Below are 15836 nucleotides of genomic sequence, written 5' to 3'. Positions count from 1 at the left end.
CACATCATTTTGGACCGCACCATCTCATTCTGATTGGTGGGTCATGGCCGCATTTTCCGTTGCTCAAAATGAGGTCAATTGGAATCCTTTGGATCAAATTGAAGACCAGAGCAATGTCTTTATAAGTGATGTTCTGAAAACACATAACATTCAATACTTTCAATCACAGCTGTGGCATCGGCAATGGAACTCAGTATTCACCAAAGTGCTATAGATTTTCTGCCAATTTAACTGTTAGTCTATCACCAACCTCCGCAGGACCCACACTATCAGCTCATATCTAACAACCGCATTATTTTCAGCAGCAAATAAAACTCTGGTGTCGTCCTTCATTTTTACAATTTTCAAAGGGAAGTGAAAGACAGTTAAATGAATTGAGAAAGATGCCACTAACCGGAAGAACCTCAATATTATTTCTCCATTTACAGTCTTCTATTTGTTGAAAGATTAAATTTTGAATATGCTTAGTATTCGCATCAACCAGCAGGGCAGAATGTGAAATGAGTAATGAGGATTAAGATAAATCCGGAAAACACTCCATTCACAATACAAAGAGCTCCATCCAACCAGGAAATGAGATATTCCAAGCAAAAAGAGAGTAGAGAGCAGGGGATGAAGGTAATGAGATTATTACGTATTGCTAGTAATATTACAGTTTGTATTGCTTCCTATGATATAAATCTAAAGCAAGATGCAATTGTGAAGAAAAAACTCATTGATTGTATACTTTATTGATTTTCTAATTGAATAGCCTACACTTAAACAAAATATCCTCAGTTGTTTAATCAATCATCTACTGTCCAAAAGGACCAAAACTACATTTGGGAGTAATGCAACTGTACAGATCACAAAGGGCAATTGCCAAATGTTTAAAGCATTAAGCAGAATGTAACTTGCAAAAAAGGTGAAAGAATTTACAAACAAATATAAGATCTATTTTTCATGACTGTCATCATTGCCTTCTATCTTGATTATAAGAGGTTGGTTGAGATCCACTGGTTGTTCAGCCATAATTGGCAACTCTGGTGAGCCCAGAATGGCATCTATATCCTCATTTTCGGCCAAAGCTTTGTCCAAAGCGGCTTTGGCGACTTTGGTGACACAAACCATTAAAATTACTGCACATATCCAGAAAATAGACTATTTTAGACAAGAAAAATTGCTTAAACACAATTTGAGATTATTTTCCTCTATTTACATTTCTTTTTTCTGAATATTTTGAGAGTCAATAGCCGTATATAATCTAATGCAGTTCATTTTAAATTCCAACTCTTCACCTACAAACAGAGAGTTTTAAGCAGGCAAGATCGATGGTAAGAGAGGCTGAAAGCTCTGAAACTACAGAGAACTATGCTTCAGAATAAACTTATTTATTTATGTTCTCATCTCTTCCTTTTTATCTTGCAGTTAGTATGTTATAGCCAAAAGTCAACCTCAAATGTCAAAGTACTAAAACTGAATACGGTTTCCTTCATAAATGGAAGAAAAACACTATCGGTAATAGAAAGATTCATAATTTTTCGCTCATCTAGTATGTTCGCCTTAGGAAAAATATATCAAATCATATCCAACTTAACATGTGCATTTATTTCATATTATTTCCTCCAACTGAATAAAGGATCAAACTTAGGAGAATAATTTTTATTTGTAGCAGATGAATTTGGCAAGTGAAAGCGTAAAAAGCCCAAAAAAGGTCTCTTTAGCATGTCTGCAGGTTATTTCAACTTACCAGATACCACAAGGCCAAAGATGAGAAAAGCCTGCACCGAGCAATGGATAATACATATAAATCAGAACATAAGATGGCAAGATAAAACAAGCATCAACATATCCTTGATTCATGAAAAATAAAATAATGAACCACTCTGGCACAATTGGACTATCAAAAAGAAAACTATTGCACAGCAGGGAAGGAGCCAATATAATCAAAATCTGAAAATCTGTTAGTAAACCTGAAAAAGTATAAGGCTGAAAAGACTTACCCAACGAGTTTTTGAGAACTCATTCCATCCATGTGTCACATCAGAAAGATCCTTGAGAGTCGTTCCAACATATACTAATGCAAGAGTTATTGGCTGTAACAGAAACCACAATAGACGTTACTCAGCTGAAATCTGAACAAATAAGGAGAACAAAAAAAAAAACTCTTAAGCAAGCAAAGTAGCAAGCACATGCAAACAGAGGAAGAAACACATCCATGTACACATATCTTCAAGGCAATAAGCAGAAAGCACTTGTTCCTTAAAATTCAAATAAATCTTGTAATTAACTATTATGAAGATTAGAGAAAAGCCTGAAATTTCACCTCTGCTGTGCACCACCATATATAGATAGTAAAGAGAAAGGTAATTGAGCTTTTTTTTTTTTTCAATGTCTTCAACATTACTTGATAAAGGCATTAAAAAATAGATGGCTACAGAACTGAATCAACCCATATATCCACCAAAATCTAGATTGCAAATTATTTTCATACACCTTATAATACCAACTGGTTAGGGTTCAATAATTCGGAAATAAAGGGTTAGGGTTCCGTCCAAGGTCCACTAAAATGCTAACAAAATGCCATGCACCTGGATCATGCCAACATTAGCAAGCTGAACTCTAGCATATGATGCCCAATAACACACACAAAAGCAAGAACAAAGATTTTACACACTGCATATTAGATAAAGAGATGAAAAATAATTAGCAGCCAAATTTACATCCAAAATTTGTGATAAATTAAAGTATTGTTTAACACATCACATCATTCGATATAACTAAAGAGTAAATACTATAAGGAAGAAGATACCATCATTCCAATCCAGGAAGCTAGCATGTACTCCAAGAGTGGAACAGGGGTCACGGACAAGAGGTAATTCAACATGTTAAATGGGAGCAAGGGAACAAGCCGAAGCAGCAAAACTATCTGTTAACCAAGTTAAGAAAGTGCAGGTTAAATATCCAGCAGTTCACACACATATAAAGAATAAAAATTACTGCATAACTGTTAACTGTCTAATAGTAAAAGGCGGAATCTTAGTCACAGCAGGACTATATAGACAAACCCTTTCAAACAGCCATTACATTGACATTTAGATTGTGATTCTAGCTCTGAGTCCAGCACTTCAGGTGCAGAATTTATAGAAAGAGACACCAAAGTTCCAGATATTCACTATTTTTACCATTGATTTAAATCTTGTCCATATCATTATTTCAATATCTAATTAGTAACACTAAGGATATTACTTGTATCCATTCTAATTTAAGGTTAGGATTCACTACGACACTAAATAGTAATGAGATATATATAATTCCACTAAACCTGCTTGCCTTCTAAACCTACTTGCCTTCCTGTGAATATAAGCTACTTGTGAAAAATAGGCAACATAATAATTAAAATAGCAAAACTCTGATAATAAAATAGATCACAAGCATAGATTTAGTTCCAGATATCCAATAAAAAGCACACAAACCTTAAAACCAGATCTCCGGATAGCAAGGGCAACAGAACGGAATTGCGGATAATCCTTTAACTTAGAAATAACAAATGGTTTACCAATCTGGAAAAGTATTCACGAATAAGATACATTAAATACAAATCGTAATCAATATCAAATACACAACTCAAGTTCACCAAAAAAAAAAAGATGTTGAAGGAAAACAAATGTGCTATAGACTGATTAGGCAACAATCTATCACTATCATCAGTAAATAATGATTAGAGAACCAGTAAATATAGATTTCGTTGTCAACATGTATATCAATCTAGAAGTGCAAAATTGTGAATTTGTGATGCATATAACATCATAAGAATTCATAAACTCACAGTTCGGCCAAGAAGAAATGCAGCCCCTGCACCAATAGTTGCTCCAATAGAATCAGCAACGAAGCCCACAGGTAACCCAAAAAGATAACCACCACCAAGCTGAAAGGAGGATTCCAAGTACCACATAAGGTTGCATTTATATATTATAAAGGTATCTACATTATTCAAGAACTGAGGAGCAGGACATAAAATTGCTGCTCAAGTTTCTGCAATAGCTGCAATCATGCAGCATCATTTCCTCTAAAACAGAGGTTTATGACTCAAATACCAAGGCCTAAATGGTTGAAAGGCTAGTGATCCCTTCACAAGAAGTTCATAAGATCTAAATTTTCACAATAATTTGTATGACCCAGACACAAAGAAAGTAGTTAGGCCAATCCAAGAAACAGAATAGTACATTACAAAGATCATAATTACATCCAAGTACGAATAAAATATTTAATTTGGGGAAAAGAAAATTATAACTTTTTCAAGGAATTAAAACCTTGGAGAAAGCTTAGCTGAAAGGTTTTAACTGTTATTTACTTTTTCAAATGCCTTTGAAGAGAATGCCCATGGTTCCTTGGTTACTAGATTGTTTATTTATCGACATTAAACAATAAAATTTTGTGGCAGATAGAACATTTTCATTTCAGAAAAGAGAAAACATATTAGACATGCCAATTCCCTTTGATATATTAAGGTGGACATGACATAGTTCTTCTCGAAACATAATTTAGGTTCATTTCTAACACCTGATAGAACCATGCATATTCTGATGGAGTGGCATAGCAAACGCGAATTGATACAGTAGAAAAACACTAGATATCATTATAGTACCATACCAAACCAATGTGATTAAGTTATACTCTAATCGAAACATGATTAGATCTCGTTCTAACCCAAATGACTCAACGAGATTTTTTTAAATAACGCGTCAACCGATATTAGATGACGTTATAATCTAAACGACTTTAAAAGGGAGATTTTGACAGATAATCCCAAAGGAAATGGTAAAAGAGTTGGGTTTTTTACTAAGCAAAGGTTGAATTTATGAAAATAATAACAAGGCCCCTCTATTTATGATAGAGTAAACTACTTCCCTAAGTTAACTTAAAAAGAGAAACTAAATAACAATTGTAATAGAAATAAAAGACTAAGACACTGACCCTAATTAAAGTAGAAGATATCAAAGACCTAAAATAATTAAATTCTAGAATCCTAAAATAACGTCCCACATCATACTCAAGTATAGGTCACTTCAAAAAATGATCAGAGGATTTTTTTCATCCTATATAAGATAAACACATTAACTTAAGTGCCATACACATTTGCATTAGCGTTGTGTGTTGAGTAACTAAGGATAGGTAGTAAGGCTAGCTAAATTAACAGAAGAGATTATTGCTTACGGTAAGCACTGATGCTGGAACTGCTAAAATTGTCAGAGGGATGTATGCAACAGCCCTGCATATAACCATAGAAAATCTTACTAAGTCAAAACATCTCAGCATTAAGTCATATCAGAAATAAGAATAAGGGGAAAAGAAAAAAGGACATTTAAGTAAACAAGTAAATCATTGAACACGGAAGAGTTGCAATTAACTCACAACACAAGTGGACCCCAAGGTCCAAGGTCTTGATCAACCCATGTTAAAAAGTCCTTCAATATCTGCAAGACACAGCACTTTCTTCAACAAAAAAGCCTGGAGGCTGCTCAAAAAATACACTTAGCAGGCAGAAAACTCAAGGCATCGAAATGCTTCAGGTTCAAGATCCAGTTCAGAACCCTTTTATTGCAGCCAAGAAACTCATAGAACTAATGCAATAAACCATTAAAAAATGGCAACACATAGTCACAATCTGCAATTTGAAGGGAGAATCTAGCATTACAATTCTCATGAATAGAGGGTTTAATTAAAGAAATTACATGTAATGTCAAAATGCATCCCTGAAACCTAAATCCAAAACCCTAAATCCCCTACAACTGATCTGTTGTCACTAAACACTAAAAATAATCACCGATCCATTAATCAAATGGAAACAAAAAAGCAAATGAATTTGAATGAAAACCCAAAAACCAAATAATAAAAAATCACCAAAAACCCAATCAAAAGTAACCAAATAAAACCGCCAAGAAAAAAAAGATTAAAAAACGAAACCTTCTCGACAGGGAGGGTGAAGCAGGCGGTGACGACAGCGGCAACGAGGAGAATCAAAAGCGTGATCCGAAGAGCAGAGCCCCAGGTGAAGGCCATGGATAATCTCCGACGCCAAGGCCTGCACTCTTCGTCGTCGTCACCAAAGTCGGAGTTTGCTTGCTTCAACGACAAGCGAGCTCTCAATCCCCCTAAATTTGCCAGATTTTAACTCACAAAACACTCTTTTACGCGCCACCGCTCCAACAACAACTGAAACTGCAACTGGTTATTTTATTTTATTTTATTTTATTTTTCTTTTTATTGTTCTGTGATTTTATCCCATCAATCCAACAAACAAAACGTGTGTGATGCTCGCAGTGTGTTTTGATTAAAAGAGCAGAACCAGTTTTGTTTCAGTAGCGTGCGAGATGACCTTTCGTTACTTTATTAGAAGCAAATTATTAGTTGAATTTACGTTTTCATCCCTCATTATAATAGATTCTTCACTTCATTGACTTGCTAATTTATGTATGCAGAGTTGTTAACATTTAATTGATGGCTCCCACTTATATAATACACCCCAATGTTATTTGAGTTCACCCTTTCTTCTCATGAGCCTAACACTAGTAATTTGGGCTTTTTGTTTGGCCCACTTTCTGCTAATGGTGGGCCCAAGTTAGCATCTATTTATTCCTGGGCAGTGAAAGCAGAGGAAACAAATATTTGTACTAGGGGTGGGCACGGTTCGATTCGGTTCGAAATTAAGTAGAACCGATTTAAATCGGTTATTTTATAAAAAGAACCGAATAAGAACCGAACTCAAACGGTTCTTTTCGGATCGGTTCGGTTCGGTTCGGTTTTTTCGGTTCTGAGCCTATTAGGCCTATTTTGAATTTTTAAATTTTTAGCCCATTGGGCCTCATGAATGTAATAATTTTTTTCAACAATTAATTTATCCTAATTTTATTACAAATATTAACAATAAATACAAAGTATTCAAAACATATTTTATCACTAATATCTTACTAACTATTAATAAGATACTCCCAAAATATGAAATATTAAAATTTCAAAATACATAACCAAACTCCAATACTTCATCTATATAAACATAATCATAATGTTATAAAGAGAAATAACACATGTTTGATTTGAATAAAATCATGTTTGATTTGAATAAAATCAAAAAATAATTCGGTTTTTCGGTTCAGCTAAGTGAACTGAATACCGAACTGACATTTCAATTTTTTTTACAAACGGTATATTCGGTTTTTTTAAAAAAATAAAAACCGAACCGAATTAGAAAAAACCATCGGTTCGGTTCGGTTTTTTTAACACTACAATTTTTTTGTCCACCCCTAATTTGTACCTACGTGTAACACTGCAACCAGTGAGAAATAGCCTAAAATTTTTGCACTTCACTTTTATGGCATTTTCTAAGGAAGAGTAATTGCCGTTACTTCCAAGTCATCCTTCGAAATCATTGCTTGTCACGAAGCCTTAATGAGTACAACACTCTTTAAAGAGTAAAAAAAAAGATCATTGTATTTTTTGAAAGACATACGCTAGGATAAATATATTTAACTTTTCGAAGTGTCAAAATCAATTGATACAAATTCTTTTGAGACTCTTATCTACAAAGAATTAACTCACAAAAATAACTTAACTATGCTTCTAAGATACCCCTGTAGCAAAATTCATCTCTTAATCACCGCATATGTGTAAGTAAAGCACTCTTTCATTTATCTTGAACGGTAACAATTTAAGTTTCATGGAAACTCACTCTTCCTTATATATATTTTTTCTAAGTGTATGGTCAATCTCGCATTTATAAAATATAAATTTCTGATTTATTATAATTATAGTTATATGATTTTAAGCTCCTGTTAGACACTTGTAATATAAATGTAATAGACACACACATATTTTTTTTTTCTAAAGAAAATTATAACTCTAGAAAACTACAATTGCATGGATCAGGTTTGGGTTCAAGAAACAGTTAGGTTAGTGTGGGACTGTCGGAGCAATGTAGCCATGCTGCTTTAGGTGGTGCAAAGCTTAATCAAATTTGTGAACAACTATGTCAAGCTAATTCATAGTGGCCATTTACTACTAACGACTTTCATTACGTTCCTGTTGAAAAGTAGAGACTTTCACTTCTACCAAAAAGGGGAAGGGAATTAAAGAAGAAACTGTTTTTTGAAAAACGCGTAACAGCCATTTGCGCACCAAATTTATATGAAGTGCATCTTTTGACGCTGCTTTCTTTGGTGCTAAAGCCTGAAGGTACTCTCTCTACCAATGCCTGGGATGCCAAAAATTAAACTCCTCACATTTTAACGTGAAATACACTAAGCCCATGAGGGATCTTTTCTGAACGAGGGTAGATTTCATCTTATTTAGATTTAAAAACGGGTCAATACATCAAGGCTGCCGTGTAATAGACTTAGTCCAAGCCAATAAGAATGTAAAAGGAACAAGAATGCACCATATCAACACGCAATTTGCCTCATCAATAACAGGCCGTAAACAGATATAAAAGTTACCAATGTAATAAATAATCCATCTAGAGATATTAAATTCTGAACATTTTTACTGCTGCCGCTGAGAAGCAGCAAGTTCTCCCCAACAACTTAATATGTATCTAATGATTCGGCAATATAATACTGAAATGTGGTGTACAAAATAAGTTTAGGCTCATTGAACACTCCGTTAAGAAGGCTTTCGTAATTGAGACACAGATGCTAATTGGAATTACGCTCACGATTTTCCCAATGCTACGGAGAATATTGAGGATGCATCACAAACATGAAACAACAAAGTTCAGAATATTCTAAGAGACATATGCTTCTTGTTCTTGTGAAATCATAGCTGTGCGCTAAGATTTTAAGATTCCATACAATTAACAGCAGAACTACAGCACTTAACAACCCAAAAAATTATTTAAAATACAATTTATAAAAGTACAACATCACATAGTTAAATGCAGTACAGATTTCAGTCCTTCTCCACATATATGCAATGGATATACTACTTGATATAAACAATATTCACTGACATATTTGTACTTCAAGGATCTTTCATAATCTACAAGCATAAGAACTTAATGAATCAAAAACCATACATGGTAACAAATCTATAAACAAATAATGAATGCCAATCCTAGTCTAGCAGTGAATAAGAATCAAAATGTATATGGAGCTAACTGCCTCACAAATTTGTCTCCAGCACATTGCACACCAGGTAAGTTGTCTCTCCACGCCTTACAACTGGAAACCATGCCTACTCTATAGCAATGGCTAGAGTTTCCAGAAATTCTGTAGCGTGTCATAAAATGCAGCAATCCAGGTGCTACTCCATGAAAACCTCCTAAATGTCTCAGTTACATTGGATTCAAATGCTACGATTGTGCACATAGGGCATTGAGCAGCACATGAACTAACATGAGGTCTACAAAATACTGGTGGCCGATTTGACCGTCCCTCCACTTCATCTTCAATGGAGCTCTGCCATAATGTACACCATCATTACAGCGATTATCAAAATGCCATGGAAAAGTTATATCAAAATTATCAATCACACCGGAAACCACCCCAGCCTGCCTCAACTTGTCTAATAACACCCCATTAAATGCCTCCATCTTACTAGGATTAAATGCCAGTGATCGTGCATACCCACCAGTTGCCACCGTGGTCCGGTAGAAAATCTGCGGCACCACCAATCCCCTCCGTCTTATTGACTCCATAACTTCTTTCCAAAATGAAGCAGCAGAATTGGCTGATTTAATGAATGCTCTTATGTTAGAAAAGTGAACGCCATCATGCAAGCCAGAGTTCATGATCACTGTGTCTGGAACTGTATCCTCCGAGAAGTATTTCTTTACCAAATTCCTAAACCCTTCATCTTTCAAAGAATCCAACCCTTGATAATTTAGCGTGTCATTCCAGTGACCATTGAAAATGCTTGTGATTCGAACTGATTGAGAAGGGTCTTTGGGGTTTGAAAAATTAAGATCAAATCTCCTAGGAACAGCTTTTATATCAGGCAAATCCAAGACAAAATTGAGCATGTTTCTTATCGTGTCAACATGATTCGAATCACCCCAGAAGAAAATCCACCTATTTTTCAAACAATTCCATGCAGAATCAGCTGAAAACATCCTAAACGAACAGTGGCTAGAGAATACCCAACCATTACTCTCTATCGACCCCAATGAACCATAACACCAAGGATTTCGACATGGAAAATCCCGAGCCAGGCACCTATACCTACCGTCAGCGCTAATTTGACAATCATCATTCTTTCCATGTCTTGTCCACCTTCCAGACCAAATATCTCTATTAAAATCAGATTTTTGACAAACTTTTATCTCAGGCAACTGAGCTTTACTTCTAAAGAACCTAATCGGTATATGCCTTAATTCCCTATCATAAACAAACCTAACTGGTGAAAACTTGAGACCCTCGAAATGTCTAAAGAGCAAAATCACGGTTAGATTATAATCACCAACGAAATCAGGATGAACCTGCAGAGAAAGCGAGTAAGTACCATTGCCAAAATCTTTGACTATGGGGCGAGATTTCCATGACTCCCCCGAGAGATCAGTCTCAAAGTAATCCCCGCCAACACATCTAGGATTCCCAGACTCACCCAATGCTTGAAAGTGAAATTCATGAATGTCTCCAGCCGACAACTCCATCAGTTTCCCTCCATCAAGGCCATGAATTGCAATCTCCACTGTCCTTGAATCTCTACAAGGCTCCCCACCTGGAGCCAACCAACGCGCCAGCAGATTTGTACTCAAGTTAGGCTCCAAATCAACTGAAACCCACTTCAAACTTTCTAAAACTGGACTCTCACTCCGATTTGGCAAAGCCCCACTAGGCTTTTGCTGCAGTGGATTCTGTCGAGCTACCTTGCTTGAATTCTTGGAAATAGAACTCGCCACACTCGTTTGGTTCAAGTGAGTCAGATTCAAACTGGGCGAATCATTGGAAGTGAAGTTTTTTACATCATTTAGTTGAGGCTTTTCCTTTTGGGTCGGTAAATCTTGAACATTGCTGGTGTTTACAGTAAGATTTAACTGGATTTGCGCTACATCAACAGTGGCATTGGCTCTAACAGGTACAAAATGATCTTGCTTCAGATTCCAAACTTGAACAAAGTTACCAATAGTGCAGCCATCGATGCTCCACACAACCACCACCCCCATAAACGCCAGAGCTGTTAGTACACCAAATCGCCATTGATGCATGGGACCCGAAAGAACCCACTTCTTTGGTGACGATGACAACGCCACTTTCTCCGGCATCTGTAAACCAAACAAAACAAAAAGACAAAAAAAAAAAAAAAAGTTTAGACTTGTTTTTACGAGAAAAAGAAAAACTTTGACGACAAAACACATTCCCAGGAAAATTTTATACTGCCCAAGTGTTTATTTTCTCGAGAAAATCTATATAATAATAATACTTACTGAGTTACTGCGGTACTATACAAGTTTGCTCCAGTTCTTGGCGGTTTTGAGTCTTTGAGAGAGGTGTTATGATATGAGAAACAACAAAAACAAAGATTACTTTTTGTTTTCCCGGCTTCTTTTATCTTTTTGTGTGGGTATGTATGAATTGAAGTTCGGCTTTGAGCTGTCAAAAAGGAGAGAGAGCAGAGATTGACGAATTGATTGCTGTGGGAAGACAGTTAAAAAGGAGCCATCTTCTCAGTTAGTTGTATTATGGTGGGATTTAAAGTATTTCCGAAATTTATGGACTGCAAAATAAGATGCTTTCCCCCGCGTTTATATACGGACCTTTTAATTCTCATTGATTACGGATTGATAGACTTTAAATTTTGTGTTAATTTGTTTAACATATTTGATTAACTATTTTCGTATTTGCCGTCGTAAATATTCTCGGATCCAATCCAGATTCATTAAAGTACTTTTAAAATTAACTAAATTCACTTAAATTTAAAAATAAAAAATAAAAATTTCTTGTAGCTATTTCCTATGGGAGAGGGGAATAGAGACCGAGGGAAAGAAGGAGAGAATCCTATTAACAAACGTAAAAGCCAGGGCCCAGGAGGACAAGAACAAGCATTGTGTATTGACAATAATACCCTGGACCGTAACGGAAATGCTGTGACGTTCTGAATCGGCACCGACAAAAGGCTACTGATAAACAACGAACAGTCGGCGAGTGGGGTGGAGGGCAATAATGTCATTTTGCGTAATATCAACAAATTGTTTTGTGCCCGGTGGTTCGGGACACACGCTTGGTCGCTTGGGAATCACATGAGATGTTTTGTTCCGGACATCTTGTGAAAGCACACAGAATAAGAAGGCTTTGCCCTCGTTATTTCGGTGGTTAAAATAATTAATAAATAATTGATTTCGTTGGCGATACTCAGTTTTTTATTTTTTTTTCAGACATAATTTATGTGACTATAATTTAGTGCGCATAGTCACATAAATTATGATGTATGATACTATGATTGTACATATGACACTGACTGCATGCCACTAAATTAGATTTCTATTCTATGAATAATAATGTAGGAAAACGAAGGGCCAGTTTTGTTCTGAGTAATAAATGCTTTGACAACGTGAATTCAACTAAAAGCATCCATCTATCATTTTCCTTGTAATTGGATTTAGGCTTCATTTTCAGTAGAAAATCTTATTTCCTTTTGTTGTCTATATGACTAATGACTTGGGTATTTTAGTGTGCGTTTGGCCTTTGAATGGACCTTTTATTATTATTATTATTATTATTTTTTTTTTTGAAACTGATTAATCATCAGATTACTGTATTACACAGATATTTACAACAACTGCTTATTGTAGCAGAGATATTACACTGATATTTACAATCAGATATACATGATTGGGACTTATATTATTACAATGAATTCTACGAAGTACATGCCCAATACAAATAACCCTTCACAGGAGAGGATGTCCATACTCCACTTGCATTTCGCAAGGGAGAATGATTTTTTAAATATAAAGAACATTTAGCCCCCACAATGCTTGTGAGGGCAGCAGCCCACCACTTCGGCCAAGGCCGAAGTGGCATTATTATTATTATTATTATTATTATACAGTTAGATGATTTAGGTATTTTTAAGTTTGCCCAGAGAGTACCTAAAATCACAAAACTAATTTTCATGGACTCCATATGTTTAGGGGGAAAAAAAATCAATCGATAATGCGTTAGGTGTGGGCTAATGAAGGCCAAGTTTTTACGTTCTTGCAATAACGGTATGATTGGTAAAACATAATTGGCAGCTTTCGTCGGCTATTATTACTAATGTTATGTTCTATTATTCTATTCACTAATGATTTTCATTTCAACTCTGCAAAATGTCTTCACACAACAAACAAACGTACGTGCCTTTCTGAATCGCTAGATTTTGAATGATAAGTTATTTTGAAGCTAAGCAGGAAAAATATGAATCATCAAAAACTCAAAACCTGGCAATTAAAAGAAAAAGGTTTGATGTTTTGGAATAATTATCGATTTAATTGTTGTAGTTGTGGGTTGCTTTCAGATTAAGGCAAATATGGGCAATACAGCTAAAGTAAACCCCCATTGACATATTTCTCATAGAGATAGAGCTTTCAATAGCATCCATGTGAATGCACAAACTTATACACAGTAAACTAGACTGGTCTTATTTGAGGAATATGATCCTCTAATGATCTGAGTATTACTAAGTTTTTAATGATATTTTGTCATGTGTCTTTTAGTGGTAGTGTATGAGTGAGATTTAATTTTTTTAACTTTTTTTATTTATTAATAACCAATCAGTGATTGAGTTATTTGCTCAGGACATAATCAGATTATGAAAGAATCATAATCCCTTATTTGATCTTGATGTCTCAGCACCACACATATTAAGAAGAATTCATGAGTTGTAAAATGTAAACGAAGAGAGAGAAAGAGAGAGAGAGAGAGAGAGACTTTTTTTTTTCTTTTTAGTGAAACGGCAGACCATAATGCTCCATTAATTTTTCCATTAAAGAAGGTGGCAAAAAAATGGATATGAAGAAGACAACACAACAATAGAGTGAACGAATATAATATATATTTTTATTTTTATTTTTTAATTTCATTACAATATCTAAGTTCAAAAATGTGATAAGAAAGTTCTGAATATCTGAGTAAAAAATAATTAAATCTGCTGTTAAATAATTTAAAGAAAACTAATTTCCACAATACATGTATGACATGAGTTGAACCTCCATCGCGTGATCAAAGAGTATTATAAATAGATATTATATTATATTAATAGTATCTTATATTTATGCATTATAGAAATGAATTAGAGTTATACATGATTTGACCTCTTATAAACTTTTAATAATTACGGCCAGCATGCTTTTAAGTATATTAAATAATTAATATTTAATTTATTTCTCTATTCTTATCTATTCAATATTCATCACTGAACACCATTTGGACAGGTTTTGATATGCATCAAAGGCAAGTTTAAGTAAAATTAATCAAGAATAAAAAAAATAGGATTTGGTTTTCTCAAGTGATGAGAAAATGAACCCATTATTCGAAGTTACCAACTCCACCTAACGAGCTACCAACTAATTTTTAATTTCCACGTTAACCCTTTAATCCAATGTGAACTAAGGAGGAAAAAAAAAAGTTCAGTGTTAACCGACTGAAAAACATTCGGTATGCATATGAGACCGTATAGCTAAACTATTTCATGTTTATTTTCATGAAAAAAAATCATAGTTATTTAGGTACATTAGGGTAAGAAATCTTGATACAAACATATGAACCCCCCCACCCAAAAAAAAAAAGAGGCACATTGAAACATATATACATTTGAAACTTTAAGTTTCTGGAAAGGGAAGAGAATCGAGAGCATAGTGCTTCTTAGATTATAGGAAACAATCGAAACTGCAATAAAATTATAACAATTCACGCAAGAAAGTATATTAATTTTAAAAAAGTTTGGTTAAAGGGTGAATGTTAAATTCTCTTTAAAAGAGACTGTGATCTTTAGGTTCCGGAACAATTATTATGCACATATATATATATATATATATAGTTCTTTTTCTTTTCTTTTTGTCCCAATCTGTTGTTAGGGCTCAAAAGAGTGCGATAATCGATTTTGAATGGGAAGGAATTTATTGCTACTAGTGGGGAAGTCAAGATTTTAGTTTGACATGGACCGGAACCTAAAGATCACAAACTTGCTAGCAGCTAGATTGTTTCGACTTGTCAACTCGCGTAATTTTCAACGCGTTCGCAAATCTAATATAATGGCTGCTCAGTACTCTATCCACAACGCAGCCCTCAGAACTACAGATATGACCCTCTCTTACAATTATCTTCTCTTTTGCTCACTTGTCATTTCCGCGATCATCTCCCCCCGCACAGCCCAAACATCTTTTGGACCAAAAGCATTAATTCTTCTCGTAACCAATTTTTTTTTTAAAAAAAAATTGAAGTTTGTATAATTCGCAAGTAGGTCCTTCATTATTTAATAATAATAATGAAATTAATTAAAATAATATATTTTAAATAACATTAATATAATAATAATGAAATTAAATCATAACAATAATTAATTATTATTTATTAATTTTATTATTTTAATTGTTATTATTACTGCCATTAATGACAATAATATTAATATTATTTAAAATTTATTAATTATTATTAGTATTGTCAATAATTTCATTATTATTATTATTAACAATAATTAAGGACTTGTTAGTAATTTGTAACAATGTAATTTATTCCGATTTCGATTCCTATAGTTCAAGAAAATAATTTATTTTAATTCTCATTTTTCATTCTAACTTTAGTCTATTCTCATTCTTACTTATTCCGATTACAGCTCATTCTGATTACAGTTTGGTAAATGCAGCATTATTGTGCTACTGCGTG

At 34.3% G+C, this 15836-nt stretch overlaps 2 protein-coding genes across 2 annotated transcripts; both read right to left on the bottom strand.

Moving 5' to 3' along the window:
• Positions 1–697: 697 nt before the first annotated feature.
• LOC18032793 (TVP38/TMEM64 family membrane protein slr0305) lies at positions 698–6401 on the bottom strand. Its single transcript, XM_006419752.2, has 9 exons — positions 5947–6401; positions 5395–5456; positions 5197–5251; positions 3809–3907; positions 3456–3542; positions 2792–2908; positions 1983–2075; positions 1730–1760; positions 698–1118 (listed from the first exon to the last, which is right to left on the bottom strand). Exons 1-9 carry the CDS (start codon positions 6040–6042, stop codon positions 934–936), a joined length of 825 nt encoding a protein of 274 aa, XP_006419815.1. The 5' UTR covers positions 6043–6401; the 3' UTR covers positions 698–933.
• Positions 6402–9060: 2659 nt separating this feature from the next.
• LOC18032976 lies at positions 9061–11676 on the bottom strand. The gene is made up of 2 exons (XM_024183946.1): positions 11399–11676; positions 9061–11236 (listed from the first exon to the last, which is right to left on the bottom strand). Exon 2 carries the CDS (start codon positions 11234–11236, stop codon positions 9326–9328), a length of 1911 nt encoding a protein of 636 aa, XP_024039714.1. The 5' UTR covers positions 11399–11676; the 3' UTR covers positions 9061–9325.
• Positions 11677–15836: the final 4160 nt, after the last annotated feature.

Source organism: Citrus clementina, unplaced genomic scaffold (genome assembly GCF_000493195.1).
Source record: "Citrus clementina cultivar Clemenules unplaced genomic scaffold, Citrus_clementina_v1.0 scaffold_9, whole genome shotgun sequence".
NCBI lineage: Eukaryota > Viridiplantae > Streptophyta > Magnoliopsida > Sapindales > Rutaceae > Citrus > Citrus x clementina.
Note: the sequence above shows the minus strand (reverse complement) of the source record. Positions and strands in the feature narration are given on the sequence as shown.